Genomic DNA, 22998 nt, shown 5'->3' with positions numbered 1-22998 from the left:
TTCAGTCCTATTTTAGAAGATTCGGTATGTAGTTCTAAAAGCATGGTTTGCATTTCTTGTAGGTCAGTAGCTATCAGGATTATGTCATCTGCAAATCGTAGATTACTGAGGTAGCGGCCATTGATGTTTATTCCCTTATATTTCCAATTTAGGTTTTTAAAAACGTTCTCCAAAACTAAGGTGAGCAGTTTGGGTGATAAAATATCTTCCTGTTTGACTCCCTTGTTTAATGGTACAGGGTTCGTGTGTTCATTTTCATTTAGGTAGTATGTAGCTGTAGTTTGGTTCATAGTTTCTTTTATTAAGTTAATATATCTGCTGTATATTCTACAATTTTGCATTGCGTTTATTACGGCCGTGTGTTCTATGGTATCGAAAGCTTTTTCGTAGTCTACAAATGCTAAGAAAACTGGAAACTTGTATTCGTTACATTTTTCTATTAATATTTTTGTGGTTAACAGGTAATCGGAAGTTGAATAGCCTTTTCTAAAACCTGCCTGTTCATAATATGATACCAACGAGACGAATACCAACCATATTATGGTTGGTATTCGTCTAATTTCCTTGTTAGTCGAGTAGTTATGACTTTGGTGAGTATTTTAAACAGGTGTGACAGTAGGCTGATGGGTCTGTAGTTTTCCAATTTTCGACTATCACCTTTCTTGTGTAATAAGATTACTTTAGAGTTGTTCCAGCTCTTAGGGACTTTGCCCTGATGTAAACAACTGTCCACAAGCTTAGTTACAATTGCAATTAGTTCCTTACCTCCTTCTAATATCATATCTGTGGTAATACTATCTTCTCCTGCAGCTTTATTTCTCTTCATGTTTTCCAATGCTGTAGTTACCTCTGAAATTGTTACTTTTGGCATTATTTCTGATCCAACATTTTTTATTAATTTCCGTGCTGGTCTCATCTCATCATCTTGTTGATGTGTTCTGTAAAGTTCTGTGTAAAATTCTTCAATTCGTGTCAGTATGTTTTCTCTAGTTGTGATTTCATTTTCGTCTTTTCCCATTAATGATATCATCTGACGTCGTCTAGTGTCAGTCTGAGGCATTTCATACTCTTATTTTTTTCAATAGTTGTTGTTATTAATTTTTCGTTTTCTTTTCTTTTTTATTGTCTGATTCCTTTTCTAATCTGCCTATTAAGTTCTTTATATTCGTCGGTTCCCCTTTTGTTAGATTTATTTAAGATCTTCCTTCTTTTTATTTGTTGTAATATTTCTTTGTCTAATTCATTGTATGTTGTTTTCGGTTTTTTCAATTGCAGAAGGCTTTTATTCACTGTTTCGGTAATAAGGTTATTCAAATCATCAATATCATTGGAGTTTATCTGCTGCATGCTAACTTGATTTAATGCACGCGCTATCTTTTTATTAAATTCACTATTTTTAATTTCTTCAGATGTCCATTTGTATCTTTTTTCATGTATTCTTTTTCTTTCTAGTTTTTTGTTAATTATTAATCTTGTTCTTATTAGTCTATGATCGCTTCCTAGGTCAAACTGATTTAATACTGATACGTCTTCTACTAGGTTTCTATTCTTCGTTAAGATATAACGTATTTCATTCTTTGTCTTTTTATCGGGGCTCATCCATGTCCATTTTCTGCTCGGTTTTTTATTGAAAAATATGTTCATTAAGTATATGTTATGTTCATTCATGAAATTGAGAAGCATATCTCCTCTATCGTTTCTTTTCCCGTAGTCATAGTTACAAATTAAGTGTTCGTAATCTTCCTCTTTTTTGCCCAATTTAGCATTAAAATCTTCTAAAAGTATTTCGTAATTGGCTTTATTTGTATCTATAGCTGTTCTTATTTCATCATAAAATATTTCTACTTGGTGGTTCTTTTATTAATCCTGATGATGAGATATGCTACTCTGGCTGATATGGGCTTGAATTCTTCGATACACTGTGTGAGGCTTTGTTTTACCTAGAATCCCACTCCCGTGTATTCGCCACCTTTATGCATAAAATGTTTGCCATTTTTAGTATTATATACTCATCACTTTTTCTTGGTATCTAATCTACAGAGGTCTAATTTTGGCAACGTATCTGTTTGTGCATTAAGCTACTTCTCTGGGTGTGAAGCCCGGAAAATACAATTTCCATCCTGAAAAACTCTAGGCAATTTTTGGCAATTTTAGTGACTCCATTGGATTGTTGACTGGTTTAAGTTTTTAATAAAGCTATTGGAAAATTTTATAGAACAAAAAAGACTAAAGTGGTATGGACATGTAAGAAGAACTAGCGACAGCAGATGGATAAAGAGAATAACCGAATGGAGCCCTATAGGAAGGAGGAAAAGAGGACGACCACGAAAATCCTGGAGGAACGAAGTAGACGACGCCATGAGTAAGAGAGGACTAAACGATGGAGAATGGAACAACAGAGAGAGATAGAAACGGTTGAGCGAGGGAAGGCATTGAATACTGTAGAATTTCTAAATATATATGGAAAATTTTTCCATAAAGTTTTCTTGTCTTTTTCAATAGAAGACCTAGCTTTATCGATATTTGAGTCCACTCTGTATCTCTCTCTGTCTTGTTGATTCCCCATTACTGAGGACCGTGATTTCTTCCAACATTTCTAACAATTTTTCTCCATTGGTCTCTATCTTCAGCTGCTCTGAGAGCTTCGTAGAATGAGTTTCCAGCTGAATTCTTAATTTGGTCGAACTATCTAGTTGGTGATCGTCCTCTTGATCTTCTTTTCGGAACGTTTTTAGAAACAATTAATCTCTCCAAACTATCGTAACCTTTTCGAAACCCGTGACTGAAAAATTGCAGAATACGTTGCAGACATATTTGTCGACAGCCTTTTTTTAATCTCGAATTGGTTTAGGATGGAAACGTTTGTCCTATGAGCTGCCCAAGTTATGCGGAGCATTCTTCTCCAGCACCACATCCCAAAGGCATCAATTTTTTATCGCTCGCGTCCGCGAAGAATATAAGTCTCTGTTCCGAATAGAAATATTGAGAATACAAGGACATTCACCAGTCTCATCTTGATATTTTAAGAGATATATCTGTCTTTCCAAACTTGAGGCGACTCATCGCATTTTTTGCCATACCAATATGTTTCCGAACTTCTGCTTTACAGTTACCATCGTTAGTTATACTAGATCCGCGATAGATAAAACTGACCACTATCTGGTATTCCTGTAACATGTTAGTCAGTTGAATAGTGTGGAATCTGTAGACCACCATTATTTTTGTCTTAGCTTTATTGATTTTCAGATCAACTTTATTGCATTCGTACTCAACTCTTCCCAGGAGATTAAACATTTCTTGCTCATTTGCTGCTATGAGTGTTGTGTCATCAGCAAATCTTAAATTGGAGAGTTTCCTACCAGCCACTGTTATTCCACCGGCTCATCCCTCTAAAGCTATCCTCATAACATGTTCACCATATATGTGAAATAAGTTGAGTTGTCTAATACCTCTCTTGGTCTTGAAGTGGTTTGAGAACTTCTGATCTAATCGTACTGTTGCTATATTGGACTGGTACATTTATACATAAACATGATTTTTAATAAGTGTCACCAGGTGAATTGTTGTGCCCATTTCCATTGAAATCGACCACAGATTTATTCAGCTTACACAATTAAATGCCTTTTGGTAGTCAACCAAGCATATAATCATAGGTACTTGAAATTCTCTAGACTTTTCAATGAGTTATCCCAGGTTCAGGATTTGCTACCTTTACCCTTTGCACACTCCGCATGTTCCTGAGGTATTTGGTAATGTAGATAGGTTTTTAATCTATATTTGATGATATGCAATTTGATGATAAAATTTTACTAGCATGTATTACTACTACTATTTACTAGCTATTATTACCTGGACTGCGTTAATTTTCACATCTGGTAGTAGTTGCTTTTTTGTGTAGCTGGACATAAATTGAGGTAGACCAATCAGATGGCCATTTTCCTGAATTTCAAACAGCGACACAGATAGAATGGATGATATGTAATCCTTTGTTACCTAGTTACTGTAGTATTTCACCCGGTATTGAATTATTGCTGGGGGATTTATTTCTCTTTAGCGATTTAATTGCATTTTTGACTTTAGCTAGTAAGACAGTAGTTTCTCTAGGTTAGTCAGAGGGCCACTAATTTTCTGCTGATACCTGGTAAATTGAATCAGTTTTGTCTTTACGGCAATGTTTTATGATTTCTTTAGATAATGCTCTGTATTCATGGTTTGTTCCGTATCTCGTTTTGTTCTTTTCTGCGTTGAATCACAGTCCACTTATTATCGGATATCCAGGGCTTAGGGCCCGTGTATTATTTTATCTTTGAGATCTAAGTGTTTCCAGAGTCACTATTTAATTGGTATAAAGCAAGAGCTTCTAGGCTTTATTGAATGTCATTCATTTTTGATTGATTTAGAGACAAACGTTTATTAGGGGCCTTCTTTTGGGGACTTTAAAACGAAGTCGAACATTCAACACCAGGAGTTAATGTTCGCTTCCACAGTCTGCGCCAGGATATGTTTTACAGTTAATGGCCGTCGACCTCCATTTTGATCTTATTAGGATCTAGTCTAGAGGAGCGTATATCTAGACAAAGTGTGAGGTATTGGTGAATATTCTCAATTTTAATGTATATTATTCTATCAACAGTATTATATCCAATTACGCAGTCATTCAGTTTAGAGGGTAAAATTATTGCGACTCCATTTATACTTGTGTTATCTGGGCCTGAAAAATAGACCACGTTGTCAGCAGTCGTTTTAAAATGCCCTTTGCCTCTCCAGTGAGTTTCTGAAAGTAACGAAAGATTGTAGTCTGCCATTTCTTTTTCAATTATGTGTAACTTTTTAAGGTTTTGGATCAGTCCCTGGACGTTTCATGTACCAATTCGCTAACATTTTCTTAAATTAAGTAAAAACTTGGATTCAGTTGCACAATTTCTGCCAGGTGCTCGGTCCCTCACACCTTGCCAACCGGTAGCATATTTCACACCATTTGACCCGGAACCGAAATGGCGCCGAGCGTTTGTCGGGTCGGTACACATTCCATCTTCACTTACTGCAATCGTCATCGTTATGGGAAGAAATTCTCTTGGGAAAATAGTGCAGTAGTTTCTCATTGCCTTCTTCACCGCTGTATATGTGCCATTTCTGTGGCTATCATTCTTGTCGCATGATCAGTTTTGGAACAGCTAGCTGCCACTGTCCAACCTATGTATCTTCTTCTTAGGGTGCCTGTCCATTCCGAACGTTGGCGATCATTCTGGCTATGATGACTTTGTTGGTTGCTATACGAAATAGCTGTGTTGAGGTCTTTCTATACCATGCTCTTAGGTTAGCAAGCCAGGTAATTTTTCTTCATCCTGGGGCCCTTTTTCCTTTAATTTTACCTTGCAAAATGCATTGAAGTAGCTCGTATCTGCCTTCATTTCTTATTATATGTCCCAATTACTGCAGCTTACGGCTCTTCACGATGTTGACCAAATCCGCAGTTGTGTTCATCCTTCGCAGTACTTCTTCATTGGTGACGTTGTCTGTCCATTGTATCTTCAGGATTCTTCTGTATGACCATAGCTCAAAAGCCTGAGGTTTTGATAGAGTTTCCGCCTTCAATGTCCACGTTTCTACTCCGTACAGAAACACTGAGTACACATAACATTTAAGTAGTCTTATTTTTGTTTCTAGGGTGAGGTCATGGCTCTTGAACACAGAACTTATAGTCAAGAATGCAATTTTTGCTTTTCCGATGCGACATTTAATCTCTTGGGTATTGTCCCACGACTCATTAATTATAGTTCCCAAGTAGTTGTATTTTGAGACACGTTCAATTCTCATTTGGTTCACATACAGATTTGCTCCAGTTATGTTTTCCTTGCTGATGATAATTAGCTTGGTTTTGCTGGTGTTTATATCCAGTCCAGTATCATCTGCATACCGCAGGTTATTGAGCTTGACTTCATTTATTTAACCTATGTATATGATATACATAATAACGCATCCTTTACTTATAAAATTAAATCTGCTCTTTATTACGCCATTGACAGTCTGAATCAAATAAATAAATGGATTTATGTATTCGATACAATTGCCTTAGATAATCTTTTATTCATTTTAGTTCATAAATAAACACAAAAAATTTTAATTATATATTATAGAATTAATATAATCGACGAATTCTGGTAATTTCGTAAAAGCTCCAGGTCTCTTAGGTGCTGCACATATTGTTCCCCAGGATACTACTCCAATTTGAATTCCAGATACTACAAGTGGTCCTCCGGAATCACCCTGAAATATAATATTATATTTTACATATTTTAATATATTTAAATAATATAATTAATTACACAGGTCTGCGACATAAAAATTGTTTAAAATTGAATAAGTGATTTTGGAAAAAAGAGTGAAAACATTCCATCACGTACAGTTATTCCACAAACTGCTTGTCTATTTTTAGTTTTTTTTTTCGATATTTTTATACATAGTTCCATACTCTAGTGAGTTTGAATTTTTGTTTTTTGGATCTTTATGAACTGTTTATTAAGCCCATAGTACTTTTAATAAGTATAAAAAATACTTTAAGGTATTTTCAGTTACTTAGCTGGTTTTTTACTATACAAGTTGTATGTAAAATAAAGAGTTGATTAGGAGAAACCAGCATTATTTTTATGTCGGTACTTGCCCATTGCCTCCCCTCCCTCACCATCCACTTACTGACTCACTGAGCATCTTTTATGTCAGTGCCTGTCTGCCACAGTGCCCATCCCCCTCTCCATCACCCAGCAGTGAGCTTCTGCTACCTGTTCTTCAGTTCACAGTACAGTATCTCTTCACTCTGTGCTGTTCACGTGCTGTGGTTACTAGTGATTTGTAGTAGTGATTGTGCGAGTAGTATTAAATGATATCTCGTGACACACGGATAGTTGGCAATAAAGTGTGAATCAAATAACTTTCAGTGATTTTTTATCGAACTACAAAGAACATACATTCAAGGCATCAGCCTAAACAGATTGTTTTCTTGTGGTGTGAAGTTGTTTTTTGAAAAATGGCTACCCGAGGATGTATCAACTCACCAGATTGCTTCTGCTACATTTGTGGTAACTATACAGTTAAAAAGCAACAAAGAAACATTTCCGATTTTGTTGAAAAGGTATATTTTGCCTATTTTGGTATAAAGTTGGGTGATCAAGACAAGTCTTGGGCCGCACACAAAGTTTGTTCAGTGTGTGTTAAAGAACTGAGACAATGGTTTTAAGGTAGTCATTTCGTTTTGGAATACCAATGGTTTGGAGGGAGCCCAAAAACCATAGTGATGACTGCTATTTTTGTTCTTGCAATGTTCAAGGTTTCAATTTGGAAAACAAAAAGGATATTTCTTACCCTAACATCAAATCAGCCATTTGCCCTGTTCCTCATAGACCTGAAGTACCAATACCCTCTCCTCCAGTTTCTTTGGATGGTATTTTAGATGACCACGAGCCATTGGCTCAGCTAGGTGAAGAAGACAGTGATGGCTACGATCCCGGCACAACCGATCCCGTTCCATTCTTACAATCTGAACTGAATGATTTAGTTAGAGACCTAGGTCTTCCTAAAGACTCGGCAGAACTTTTAGAGTCTAGATTAAAAGATAAAAATATGTTGGCTCCGGGTACGTCTTTTTCTTGGTATCGTTCCAGGGAAAAGAAGTTTGTATCTTTTTTCTCTCAAGAAGGTGACTTGGTGTTTTGCAGTGATGTTCCTGGACTTATGGCACGTTTCAAAATAGAATATGCTCCTGATGAGTGGAGACTTTTTATAGATTCTTCAAAAAGAAGCCTTAAAGCAGTGCTTCTACACAATGGCAATAAGTATGCTTCTATGCCAGTTGGACATTGTGTTCACTTGAAAGAATGTTATGAAAACCTCAAACTGGCTTTAAACAAACTCTGCTATTTAGACCATAAATAGACACTATGTGGTGATTTGAAAGTGATCTCAATGCTGCTTGGTCAACAAAGTGGTTATACAAAGTTCCCTTGCTTTCTCTGTAAATGGGACAGTAGAGACAGAAAGCAACACTACATTAAAAAAGTTTGGCCCTTAAGAAAAACCTTACAGGTGGGGGTTAAAAGTGTTGAGAGGAAAAGCCTTGTGGATCCCAAAAAGGTATTACTACCACCACTCCACCTTAAGTTGGGGTCAATGAAACAATTTGTAAAGGCGTTGCCAAAAGAAGGGGAGTGTTTCAAGTATCTTTGTGGCCAGTTTCCTGGTTTATCCGAGGCAAAACTAAAGGAAGGAGTCTTTGTCGGACCAGACATTAGAAAACTGATGGGAGATTCCAATTTTATGGACAAAATGGAAACAAACGAAAAAGCAGCATGGAAATCTTTTAAACTAGTTGTTACCGGTTTCCTAGGAAACAAAAAAGATCCTAACTACAAAACAATCGTCGCAGACATGCTCGACAACTTTAAGAAGCTGGAATGTAACATGAGCATTAAAGTTCATTTCCTTCATTCACATCTAGACTACTTCCCTGCAAACCTTGGTGATGTAAGTGAAGAGCAGGGTAAAAGATTCCACCAAGATATCAAGGAAATGGAAAGAAGGTATCAAGGAAGATGGAACGTCAACATGATAGCGGACTACTGCTGGATGTTAAAACAAGATGACCCTCAACGAGTACACAGCCGGAAAAGCAATAAAAGAAGCTTCTACTGAAAACAAAAGCGTTACTATAAGGACTTATGAGCTTAAAGAGAAATGTAAGTGTACTAGATATGTAGTTTATAACATGTATTATACATAAAATAAAATCCTTTGACTTAAGAAAAAATTTGAAAAATTGCTAAAATTTTGTTATTATACCAAAAAGTAATTCCTTTTTTGTGAGAAAACCTTACGTGATAGAAAAAAATGGATTGCATTTTTGCAATCAGCGCTGAAAAATACATAAAAATCCGTTATGAAATTCCAAACAATTTAAAAAAATATTTTTTTTGTAAACCTGTGTTATTTAAAATTAATTACGTAATTTAAGATGAAATTAAAGACAATATACACGAAACTATTGACAGTAATATTTTGTAAGTTTTTGTTACTCGGTGAAAATTCTTTAAAAACAAGTACAACTAAGGTCCAAGAAATCATAATCATAATGAACGAGCCGAAAGCACAAAATAATCCCAACTGAATACAAAAAAAATCGATAAAATCATAAAGAAATCGGCAAAAATGTTCGAAAAACTATATGTCAACCAAATGTTAAAAAATCTTCCAAGACCAGAAAAAATTATCTTAAGAAATAACAACGAAATAATTAATAAAAGTAAAAATCTATATTTGTACATTACAAATCAGCTGAGTATATGACGTCATTCCTCACGTGCAGGATTTTATCTTAATGATCAACTTGTTAACTAAACTAGACATTTATTTTCATATTCTTATATTTATATTACATAAAGAATTTTTAAGTTGACTCTAAAAACAATAATTTTATTTATCTAGTCTAATATAATTTAAAAAAATAATATAATTTACACCTAAACTTGGTTCAAAATGGTTCAAAATAAAACCAATAGTGGGCGTTTACTATTTAAGGAACAATTAAAAATTAAATATCGCCTTTCAATTGTAATTAATTGACTTCCTAATCTAGTCAGTTAGCTGGTATCTACCTTAGAACACTAACGTCCTCGTTTTGAGCAGGGAACTGTATGCCCCCTTAAAATCTTGCAACATTAAGCTCCTGTCACATCAGTTTTACAACTTAAAATTTTTAATATGGACCTAAGGTTTATTAGAGCTTTCTATGTAGCTAGTTTGAACTAGTATGTATTTACATTTTTCGGTTTAACTGACAATATTTTAATTACTATTTAAATAAGAATAAATTTAAATAAATTAAATTATTAGAAGAATTTTCACTAAGTAACAAAAAACAAAATTTGTTTAATTTACTAATGTTTGTATTTTGAGAACGATTTCCGAAGTGGAAATTGAAACGTCAATAAATGTATTTTTACCTTTAATTGTGGCTTATTCCCATTTAAATAGTAATTAATTTAAAATGCCACAAGAAAATAGCTGCAGAACAATATTATGACAATATTTTACTTATTTGTATTAATTATATTAACGTGGGAAGTTTTTAGTGATGATGGTCTGTGTTGTAAAAACAACAAGTTTAATTATATTATAACCGTTTTATTTTTCGTTTTCACAAATGTTGGCTTAATCTTATGCGATAGATTACTTTTTGTCCACAAAATATTTGTGTCATAAATAACTTATAAAGGCCTTAGGTTGTAACCACTGACGCCGGCCTGTCGACAGTTTTAGGTGTAAATTCAAGCCAAAAGAATCTCAGATGTGATTTGTGTCTCAAGTTGATAGCCGAAATGTACGGCTGTGTGCGGTACTGGGTACCTACGCTCCCTTCGCCTAAATAAATGCAGTGAAAAGAGCATTAGATTTCGCTATATTCGCGCGCCCCAAAAGCACTATGTAAATATTCTGTATGTTTTGTAAATATTCTCCATTGATAACGCTTTATTTCTCGCTAAGTATAACCCGATAAAACCAAACACATAAGAAATCATCGCCGTGAATTCTGCTTACGTATATCGAAGGAATCTCGTTAATAGTCTATGGTTCTAAAATATTTGGTACTGTACCCGCTGGGGAAAGGAATTCAATAAGCTTTCCCCCTACAATTGGTGGAGGTCAGACAAAGTTCCATCAGTGTGATATACTGAAAACTTTTACGATAAATATACATTTAAATTAAATAGTGAACCAAATGTTTAAAATTATAGGATTTGGTCGACAAGAATGCTTGAGAATATTATTGAAAGTGCTACCTAATATCATCGAAAAAATGTCTGGTTAGAAACAAGTAGACACAATATTATTGGACCATTTTTATATGAGAAAAGTTTAAATTCACAAAAAGTTTTTAGACTTGCTACAATAAAAGAAATTTTTAGGAATTAGGATCAAAGTGCTCTATTGAAATTATTTGAATTCTTTTATAACCTGGAATTGAATTGGTATGTTTTAGAATATCTTACGTTAAATAAAAATCTAACAGTGCTCGCACTATTGCCTAAATACAACATTATTGTGTTTTTTCCTCAAGAGTACATTTCATTACCTTTATTGCTTTGTAAACAATATAATTTATTGTTTACAAAGTAATATTTACTATTTAGTAGTAGTAGTAGTATTTAGCCAAATGTCTGGTTAGGAATATGTAGACACAATATTATTGGACCATTTTTCTATGAGAAAAGTTTAAATTCATAAAAAGTTTTTAGACTTACTACAATAAAAGAAATTTTTAGGAAGTAGGATCAAAGTACTATATTGAAATTCTCTGAATTCTTTTATAACCTGGAATTGAATTGATATGTTTTAGAATATCTTACGTTAAATAAAGATCTGACACTGCTCGCACTATTGCCCAAATACAACATTATTGTGCTTTTTCCTCAACTGAGTACATTTAGTTACCTTTATTGCTTTGTAAACAATATAATTTATTATTTAGAGTAATAATAAATTATATTAAAAACAAGTAATACTTATTATTCAGTAGTAGTAGTAGTAGCAGTATTTAGTAAAATTTATTGTTTATAATTTAATCATTAAATGAAACTATTGACAATTCAACTATTGTCAAACATCTTACACCAATATGATCAAATGCAACACGTCATACACATTTTTGCACTGCATGTGGCCTGACTATTAGAGATGGCCTGAAAAATGTTTCCTAAATTTTGAAGTACGTTTAATTCGTAGAACAATGTTAACATTTGACCGGTTCACGATTCACCATTCGGTAAATAATATGAAAAATAATTTTAAATCTAAGGATAAAATTAGTAACATGTTTAATTTCCTGTCTTTTAATACTATTTTTTTTCTGTTATCCCAAATATATTTAATAGGTAATTTGTTTTTATTATCGTACTCCACTAATAGAATTGTCTTAGGTGTTATATAACTGTATTCTGTCGAAAATTTATGACTCCAAAGACAACAATTCATGCAAAGTTGACTGACCATATAACATATTACAAAATTAATACAATTAGCAGTTTTTATTTTATTAAACAAAGCACACAATGTAAACCAAAAGTTAAATTTTAACACAAAATAAAGTTATTAAAACCGTCCAAACTATCCATGATCACACAATTAAACCTCTGATTATCCTCTAATTTGAATTAAATAGACTTGTTGGTTAAGGCTGATGATTAAAGGGTCGTTACAAGTTTATCTACCAAGTGAAGGCAACAGCAAGTTTTAAAATTTCTGGTGTAAATCAAAGAAAATTGTTTTTGTCACGGAAGCAACTCGCTAGAAAACTAATGTTGTTAATTTATAGGTAAAGTTATTAAGCAAGAAGGGAAGCGTTTTGTTTGGTAGATAATGCTAGGTAATTAACGGAGTAAAGAGATTATTAATGTACAGGTAAAAAACAGAGAAGCGGGCTATAATTGACTCCGAGAAATTTTGTAGATTTACACATACAGGGTATCCAATTGAAAACGTACCACGATCTATATTTCGGCGTCTGTAGAGAATCTAAAAATAGCGTACCACGCTCTATATTTTAGCCCCTATAGAGAATCTAAAATTGTCCAGAACCGCTTCAAACTTATTTTTAAGTCGTTAAATTCATTTTTCAAAAATTTTACGTACTTGATTTTTATTTCTATCAGTTCGAGGGACATCTAATGAAAGTATTTTTTATTTTAACATTATATTGGTAAAAATTGTAGATAATGTATCCCCTTGTTATTTTATTGTTTCGAAAATGAGTTGTGCCAAATGTATGCCACTTACACTGCATGTGTTATATTGGATACAAGGACTTAGCATAACCGATTTCATGCTGACGCCATCTAAAAGCAATTTTTTCTTAAGACTGTCTATATAAGTATTACTTTAAAACCATTTCCATTATCATTTTTTTTATTTATATAAAACTTTTATAAAATTTAGTTAACCTTAAAATTACCAAGTTAAAAATTGCAAAAGTTTTCATTATTTCTACTTGCATACTTGCGTTTGTTATGACAACTTAAATGACGACTTAAATGAAAAGGACAACTAATACTTGTAATTAACGATTACAGACATAGCTTAACCCTACAATTTTGTATACGTTCGTAAAATGTACAGCGGTCAAATATTGTCACTCCGTTTCAGGCACTTCCAATTAACTAACAGCTGACAGCTGTACCACAGCATAAGGAACAATAAATAGCAGTGACACTCACCTAGGCAGGAAAAATTCACGCATCTTTATTTCGCAGATCGTCGGCCAATTTGGGAGTTACGGAAATATCACTTGTCACGGCACATATGTTGTTATATTGCAAAGCATTGAACCATGAATATTTCTTATTCGTGGTTTATTTTGATTTTGTATTATTTTTTATAAAATACTCGTTAGTATTTTGTGTGTATTGCACGGATTTTTTTACTATTTTAGACGTAAAATGAATACAAGTGGAAAAAAGGGGTGGACATATTTGGACTGTTAAAAATTATAAAAATACACATTCGAAGTGCAGTGAAAGTTTTTTTTTACTTTGTCGAAGGATCCAGAAAGGCGAGAAAAATATCAGTAAGTAATTATGGCTTTGGATCTTAGAAGTTAAAATATACATTTAAAATAATTTCAAGTTTAAGAATTACAGTGAATATTCATTTTTAGTGAAATAAAGTTAATAACTTAACCTTCAAGTGGTAACGTACGATCCGTAACACCGACGTAGTAGATTTTTCGCGCTAAAACTCAAATGCGCATATTGTTTTGTCCGCGCGGCCAGGTAGCTTTCGAATCCTCATCACGCTATTCAATCTTGACAAATCTGTGGCCGAGTGCGGATAGTTCATATGTTATTCGACCTGACGGTGTGAGCGACCGAGGTTACCATTTGTGTTATACTCAACGGTAAGTTTTTGTCGTTTTTGGTCCATAGTCAGTTTAAATATTAGATATTCATTTTAGGAGTTGTATGTAAATATAGCTTACGAAAGAGAACAAATCAGGTTGCAACAATTTTTTGACGAAATTGTTGCTAATTCCGGACAGAAACCAGAAGATGACGACGCAAGTTTGCAAGGTGATTGTTCAGAAGTTCTTGAATATGATACCAATTCAGAGAAGGGCTTCTATGATGAAAAACATGTCTAAAATCATGTACCAGTAGAAGTAATACTGCACATATCACATTTGTTTGGGAAAGATAGAACAAGATGGAGGAAACATCATAAATTTAATCGTAACGTTCGAACTCGTACTGAAAATCTTCTGCCCAATATGGCAGGACCAAAAGGTGATATTTGGCAAAAGTTAGTGATAAAAGAGATTTGGGAATGTTTTTTTACTACAGATATTCTTGAAAAAAATAGTAGAATGCACCAATAAGTTGAAATGATCTGACACAGTCAACAACAGAACGGCTAGGCCAATTGATCTTATAGAATTAAATGCTCTGTTTGGGCTGTTGTATATATCTGGCGCTAACAAAAGCAATCATCAGAATGCTGATGATTTATTTAGAACAGATAGAAGGTCAATTGAGATTTATTGCCTTACGATGTCACTAAAGAGGTTACAGTTCATTATAAGACACATTCGGTTCGATGACAAAAATACTAGAATACAAAGGAAAAAATTCGACAAGTTGGCCGCGATACGTGAGATTTTTGAAGCTTTTAATTCTAATCTACCAAAGCATTACAATTTTTCAGCATATACGACGATAGATAAATATATATATATATGCTGTAGCAAACGCTAAGATGTATATGTATTATACGTCCAAGATGGAAGTATATGTTGGTAGACAGCCAGCAGGAAAATATTTTGTTGATATGTCAAATATGTCACTTGTACCTCGTCTGTGTGAACCGATTTGGGGAATGGGAAGGAACGTTACCATGGATAATTTTTAAGCGTTCAGATCGCGCGATTACCTCTACGTGAACATCGTTTAACTGTTATCAAAGGCTAGACAAAACCAGTATGTTCGCATTTCAAGAAGAGTGTACCCTTGTATCGTATGTATCCCGAACAGGTAAAAATATTTTAGTGTTATCTACTATGCATTACGACGACAACATTGATAATGCAACAGGCACACAACCTTCTATATCAAAAATTGTAATTCAGGAAGATGGCATTGTAAGAGTTATATTTATATAATATATAAGAGTAAGTATATTTTTATCTACATATATATTAAGAATTAATGAACAATAATTGTTGTTTTTTGGTTGTCGATAATATTTAGTAATATTTGCAATTGTATTGTCAGTCCAAAAGAATATAATATTTATATGTACAGTTCTATTTTTTAGGTCACGGTGGTCTTCAGCTCAAGCCTTCATCACCCCAACACCCTTCTACTACACCCTTTTTGACTGGTAGTAAAGGAAACGCTGCAAAGTGTGAAGTGTGCATTTCGAACATTTAATTTAAAATAATTATTATGCATAATTTGGTTACTTTAAAGTACATTAATAATTATATCATTAGTTGTAATTTAGTTGAATTTAAATTTAAAAAATTTTTTTTTGTACCCTTAAAAAAAATATTTTAGTTAAAAATGCAATGTCGTTAAATAGAGAATTAAATTCTCCTTCAAATGAAGTGTCGCAATATACCAATTTCTATTTGTATATTGCGAAATTAATGCGAAAAAATTAATTATTATGTCACTACATCCACACCGGTGATATCATCTCTACTCCATGTACGTTATAAGATGGGCATTTTATAACAAAAATCGACCTGTTTCGGGATTTCCCTTAAAACTCAACGGTTCTCGAAATAATGATAATATTCCATAATTTAGCCGTTCACTGTATATTAAACCAATGGTTGTGATTTCTGACACACGTATTACTTTTTCCAGAGCCAGATTGAACAGTATCTAGGAGAGAGGGTCTCCCTGGCGCAGCCAGTTATTTGTTCAGACAGTTCCCCATTAATTCCTTCTCTATATTAAACTTTATCAAGAGTTGGTTTTATTAGATTTACCAACTGATTTGGTATTCCTACTATTTCATTGCTTTGAATATTTACCTTCTATTCACAGAGTCGTAGGTTACTTTGTAGGCTATAAATATGTGATAAGTATCTATGCTGTATTCCAGTTTTTTCTTAAATTTGTCTCAGGGTTGCAGTCTGATGAATTGTCGATTTACTACCTCTGAAGCCAGCCTGGTGTTTTTCTGCTATTCGTTCTACATATATGTCGAAAATCTATGGAAAATATTTTAGTTATATAATATTTAAAATATTTTATGCGCTGCATTTAGAAGCCTAATTCCTATGTAGTTAGAGCATTAAAAGATATATCCTTTTTTGTGTATGGTGCAAAGTATTCTAATATTTGAATCATTCGAGAGGGATTTCTGTGTCCATTTTTTTTATGAGCTGCTGTCATTATGGTATCGTGGCCACCTTCTTTATATAGTTCAGCTGGGAGATTATCTATTAGCAATGCTAATTATTAGCACTTGTTATTAGCAATGGGAGTTAGCAATAAACTGTCTTCATTTTGACAAAATTAGCTAAAATAATGCAGAAACTATACCAGCAGTGATCAAAGCTAGTTTAGAACACTCATTACTTATTCAAACGTTAGGTCAGAAAACTATAATAACTGTTATTAATAAAATTATTTAATTCTAAATTTTTGTAGCAATAAGAATTTGCAATATATCAGTTGTAACTATGTTATATATAATAAAATGTCGAATCTTCAAATATAAAGTATATTTTGTGATTTATCCCCAACAAAATATTTAATAAAATAAAGACATTTCTATTGGGTTAACTCACTCACTCATAATTACTCACCTCACATGTATCTTTTCCTCCTTGCTCGTAATAACCAGCACAGAACATCCTCCTCGTAACCCATCCACTAGGATAATATTCAGCACATGTCTCCGTAGAAATGACAGGTAACATAACGACTTGTAACTGATGAGAAGCTGGCAGATGCTCTCCCAAACGACCCCATCCCGTAGCATATGCTTCTAAACCGTCAGTTATTTGCGTTCCAGCTGTTGCTAATGAGATTGGACTGACTCCCCTTCCAAAGGATAAAGGTTTTGCAAGGCGAAGGATGCTAATATCATTGTCATACGTGCTGTCGTCAAATTCATCATGTACAAAGATTTCTGCTACCTCGTATACTGTGCCTTGCTCGTCTCTAAAGGAAGAGTTTACTCGTACAGCCAGCACTGATTCCGTAACACTAAAATGATTTAAAAACTTGATGTAAATAAAATTGACGTTTACTGTTGTGGTGATAATTATTTTGTGTAATTACTTTAAACTAAATCGGGTTGGATAAATATATTGAATAAGTATCTGAAGCTATTAAAAGTAATCAGTTATACACATTATTGGAATATCAAAAATATTTAATTTTTATCGATACACGTTTGGTAGTTTTACTGGCTTGCATAAATAAAAAAAGAACAAAACCAAAAAAAAGACAGTATTTTGTCAAACAGACAAAAGAAAACCATTGCATTGCATACTTGCATTGCATACTTAAGGTATACCCATTTCTGTTTTTATAGATTTTTTTTTACTAAAGACACAGAAGTGTACTTACATTAAAATCTGGTCAGTAAGACCAATTATCAGTTTGTTTCTAACTTAAATTACTAATGAAATCTTAAAATTAGGTGTCTACTCACTAGTATCTTTCCTATTATTTCTAATAACTAGCATTAAATTTAGCATGCATACTCGCACAACACTTTACTCTGCTTTTCACTTACTCATTATACTAGTTCAAAAAGCTTTGTTCTTTTGAGCCTTCTCTCTAGGTTCGTATTGTCGAGGAGCTGGATAGCCTCGACGTTTACATGATGATGGAGTCGTTGTTCATGGCTCCCTGAAAATTTCTTGATTATCTGATTGACGTCTTCCATCTTCAGGTCCCGGTGAAGGTCGTTGTTCCTAACGTACCAAGGCGCATCTACGATGTTCCTCAGCACTTTATTCTGGAATATCTGGATTACTTTGATGTTACTAGGCTTGGCACAGCCCCAGAGTTGGCAGCCATAGGTCCATACTGGTCTCAGTATTTGTTTATAGATTAGGAGTTTATTATTTATGGATAGAGAGGAATGTCTTCCCATTAACCAATACATTTTCTTGTAGCGGATGCCTAGTTCTTCTCTTTTCTTCTTCACGTGAGCTTTCCAGCGAAGTTTCGTATCAAGAGTGATCCTCAAGTACTTTGCTGATGTTGCAATAGGCACTTGGACATCATTTATTCTAATTGGAATATTATTAATTCTCTTATTGGTAAAATTTATATGGACTGATTTATTCTCATTCAGCTTAATTTTCCATTTTTTGATCCATTCATGGATTTTATTTATTGAATTTTGTAGTTTTTCTGTAGCTTTTTCAACGGTGTTACTTACCGCTAAGACAGCAGTGTCATCTGTTAAGGTAGCTATGGTGTCGTCTTCTAGTTCGGGTATATCACACGTGTATATTAGGTATAGGACTAGACCCAATACACTCCCTTGTGGAACACCTGCTTATAGATATTTTAAGCAGAGAAACCAACCTTGTACGAGAGTCGAAAAGATTTCCTTCAAAATCTAGAAGCGCGGAAAATCCAAATGCGGTTCAGGAAAACGAAAAAATAACTTTGTCTCCAGAGAAAAAATCTTATTTCAATCATTTACAGATGAATATTTATCATTTTGAATAAATTTTAATCTTTGCTTGTTGTGATTTTTAATAAATAATAGCTTTATATATGATATTTTGGTCCTTAATACAAGAATATTATTAAAATGTCTGAGTATTTCAGAAATTCATTTTTCTTTCAATATTTAAAGTATTGTTACATTTTATTATGCATCAGTTTTCTTTTAAAAAATTTTTAGATATAGTTTATTTCACGAAAAATGGTTGAGTGCTTAATGATTGCAATGAAACCCGACCGCAAGTACCCCAGCTTAGTCAACATTAGTTGAGCAGGTAAGTATTCAGGTAAAATTGAAGCTACTGTGGAGTGTCGTTATCTTGTTTGTATAATAAATTCCTGGTAATATAAAAACGATTAAAAAATCGTATAAAATTATAAAAACGATTAGAATACATTTTATTTCATAAAGTTGTAAACATTTTAACTGTGAGTTTCACTATCAATGGTTGATCTTTTAATGACCACAATAAATTTGTTGATTGTTACGTATTTCCTGGAATAATTATACAGGTTCCCTCTATTCTGTATAATTTGTAAAAGTATATAAAACCGATGAGAAATTTTTAAATATACATTTTGTTTCATTTAGTTGAAAGTGTTACCAGTGTTATACCTATTTATACCTATAAAACAGCTTTATGTGGCGTCCGTGGAAAAACATTGATGGTGCTTCTTCCAGTATTCCAGCAAAGAAACAGCATTTATCTACTGACGCTAGAGAAATCGTAAAAACAATATATAGTTCTTTACTAACAAGAGGACTTACTGCTAATACTGCTGCCAGTGAAATATCTGATTTAACGAAAATACCTCTAACCACAGTGAAAAAAATTACATTAAATCCCATTAAGTCAAGAAGGAAGCGTGAGGATGCCGGTTCTACCAAATGTATTGACGAAAGTGATAAGGACTTAGTAAGACGAAAAATTTACACAATGTACGAAGAAGAACGGATACCTACATAAGGTGCTTTAAAACAATGGCTAACTAATGATGATACACAAATAAACTGTAGCCGCATTTGTCTTTGGAGGATTTTTTCTAAAATGGGCTTCAGATATCGTACAATTGACAAAAGGCAAGTGCTTATGGAGTTCCATCGTGGCATACTGAATATATAACTTCCATAAGAAAGTATCGTACAGAAGATCGACCAATAATTTATCTGGACGAGACATGGTTTGACACTCATGAAACACCATCCAAAGGATGGTCCGATTCTTCCAACAGGTGTCAAACAAAAGGAAACATCAAACAAAGGGAAAAGAATAACAATTTTACATGCAGGATCAGAAAATGGTTGGGTCCCAAATGCCTTATGGCTTTCTGCAAAGAACATTAAAGACTCCTGCGTGGACTACCATGAGGACATAACGGCAGAGCTTTTTGAGCAATGGTTTAAGAATTGTCTTATACCTAACCTTCCTCAAAATAGTGTGATAGTAATGGACAATGCAAGTTACCACAGTCGTCAATTACGTAAGTCTACAAGTCACGAAAATTGAAATTCAAAACTACCTGTTAGAAAACGATATATATTTTGAAGAAAGTTATTGAAAAAATGAACTGTTAGAAGTGTTAAAATCATTTTCTATTAAAAAAGTATATGTTTGTGACGCATTGACCAAGGACATGGGACATACAGTGTTACGGCTTTCGCCCTACTATTGTTTTTATTTAATCCCATAGAGCATATGTGGCACCAACTAAAGTCAAATGTTAGGTCGCAAAATGTTTCTCCGACTTTAAGTGGTAGTGTAGTCGAATTAATAAGAAAATGTGTTGATGATATCTCCCCAGAAAGTTGGAAAAATTCAGTGCGCCATGTAACGAACTTAGAAAATTTATATGTTACTTTAAATCACATAATTAAGCCAATTGTTATTAATCTTGAAGAGGATAGCGACAGCGAAACAGAATTAGGTATTTAGGAATTCATAAATATATTTTGGTTATTTTGGGTATCTTTTTTTGTAAATATTAACTTGTATATATTTTTCTATATTTTTTTTCAATTCATCTATTTTTTGTACATTATGTATTCGTTTGTATGTATATACTGTAAATAGAACTATTAATACTGTACTTATTATTATCCCAGATTTAGCCATACGGCTCTCACTCCCTCTAAGGGGAAAATTCACTCATCCCAGATACCTACGGTATCAAAAGGATTGAGCTCTGGTGGGACTCTTTCCGTATTATCGAGCCCTAGGTGACTTGGTATGCTGGAGTATCTCCCAAAAATTTTCGTACACATCTGGATGTTGAGAGAAGTACAGCTTTCTGCATGGTCTTGTAGAGATGTTCATTCAGACCTAGCTTTCTTATATTTTCTAGGAGGTTCTTCGGAATAACTCCAGTAGTAGAGAGAATAATAGGTATTGTCTGGGTACTTTCCATTCTCCACTGTCTTCGTATTTGAATCTCCAGATCCCTGTATTTGGCGATCTTTTCGTTTTGTTTAATACGAAGATTATTGTTGTTGGGTATCGCCACATCAATTAGTGTTGTTTGTCTCTTTAGTTTATTAACTAGTATGAGATCTGGTCTATTATGTGCCACTGTTTGGTCTGTGAGCACAGTGCGGTCCCAGTATAGCTTGTAGTTATCATTCTCAAGTATACTTTCAGGAACGTATTGATAATATGGGAGATGGTTTGTTTGGAGAAGTCCCAGTTTGATGGCTATCTCTTGATGAAGGATCTTTCCTACTGAGTCGTGCCGTTCCTTATATTCAGTTGCAGCAAATGCCTGGCAACCCCCGGTAATGTGTTGGATGGTTTCTTGAGCTTGACATCCATATCGGCATTTGTCATTTTGAACCTGAGGGTCTTTGACGATATATTTCAGGTAATTTTTTGTTGGTATAACCTGATCCTGAATGGCGAGTAATGAACCTTCTGTTTCAGGGAACAACTTTCCTGATGTCAGCCAATAGTTCGACGCTTTATTGTCGACGTGGTCTTGACTGACCTCATTAGGATGTCGCCCGTGAAGAGGTTTACCCATCCAGGTGCGCATTTTTTCGTCCTTAGTAAGATGGTTTATGCGCATTTCTGGTTCCCTCAGTTTGATCGGTGTTGTATCATCTACTGCACAAATCGCGCGATGTAGAGTAGATGTCTCAGCCTGCACCTGAAAATAAGTTCTTAAATTGGTAATGTGTTTTTCTAGTTGCTCACTTATATCCATAAGTCCTCGTCCTCCTAAATACCGCGGTAATGTCGTTCTTTCTATTGCACTTCGAGGATGGTGTTTTTGATTATTATTATTATTATTATTATTATTATATTAATTATTAATTATTATTATTATTAATTATTATAATTATTATTATTATTACTTATTTTTAACGATATCCGATTAGGAAGAGCAAAAACTTTTAAACACGCCAGTTTTTTGCTGACAGTCCTAAACCTGTAAAAAGTGTGAAGGAAAGTACCTTTCTGAATTTAGATCCATATATTACAATTATTCACGTGGAACAAAAAAACTACTTTCTTCATATTAAAAATTGTTCAATTATCAAGTATATTCACTTGAACAACCTGAAAATACCATATGAAATAATTTAATAAATTTTTATAATCGTGTATTACACAGCTACCAATGAAATATATTAAATAACAAACTTTCTGAAGTGCGACCCTGTATACTTCGGTAGTTTATTGAGAGACTCTTGTATACACAATAGGATCAAGTCACGTAACCATTAAGCCCTCAACCATTTTTCGTGAAACAAACGATACTTCATAGTTTAGCCGTAACTTTTTAAATACACATAAGAAACGACCGACCACAATATATGCTTAGCACTTTCTCTGAATCAGAAGCCTTTAGAGCAATTTTAAATCAGCTACCATTAATTTTAATATCAGCAGCTATCCTTAAAGTCAATAAGTATTACAAAAATGCAACGCAAAAAAACAAAATTAAAATTCTTACTCATAAGTACAATGTGCTGCTGTCAAAATATAATTTTGATTGATTATCGACCCACCGCAGCCATGTTTTCCATAAAAGAGAATTGAAACTTGGTACGGATAATCCTGAATTAGAGCATCTTGACCTCCAACTATTCTGAGCGCACTTTTTGTTCTGTTTAAAGCTGCTGAATATCCTGTAGGTAAAAGTAAAAAACAAACAACTTAATTAAAGAGCACAAAAATAAGGACATATTTATAATTAAAACTCAACTAATAATACTATTTATTTTTCTATTTAGTTGAAATATTCCTACCCAAGTTCA

The 22998-nt window shown here is 33.6% G+C and overlaps 1 protein-coding gene across 1 annotated transcript in view; it reads right to left on the bottom strand.

The window, feature by feature from the left end:
- Positions 1-6071: 6071 nt before the first annotated feature.
- LOC140447752 (ovochymase-1-like) overlaps positions 6072-22998 on the bottom strand; it is a 148951-nt gene continuing 132024 nt past the window's right edge. Inside the window, exons 15-17 of the mRNA XM_072540628.1 lie at positions 22695-22869; positions 16859-17261; positions 6072-6267 (exon numbers count right to left, since the gene is read on the bottom strand). Coding sequence (XP_072396729.1) covers positions 6121-6267; positions 16859-17261; positions 22695-22869 — 725 coding nt within the window. The 3' untranslated portion in view covers positions 6072-6120. The remainder of the gene's footprint in view (positions 6268-16858; positions 17262-22694; positions 22870-22998) is intronic.

This window comes from Diabrotica undecimpunctata, chromosome 1 (genome assembly GCF_040954645.1).
Source record: "Diabrotica undecimpunctata isolate CICGRU chromosome 1, icDiaUnde3, whole genome shotgun sequence".
Classification (NCBI taxonomy): domain Eukaryota; kingdom Metazoa; phylum Arthropoda; class Insecta; order Coleoptera; family Chrysomelidae; genus Diabrotica; species Diabrotica undecimpunctata.
Note: the sequence above shows the minus strand (reverse complement) of the source record. Positions and strands in the feature narration are given on the sequence as shown.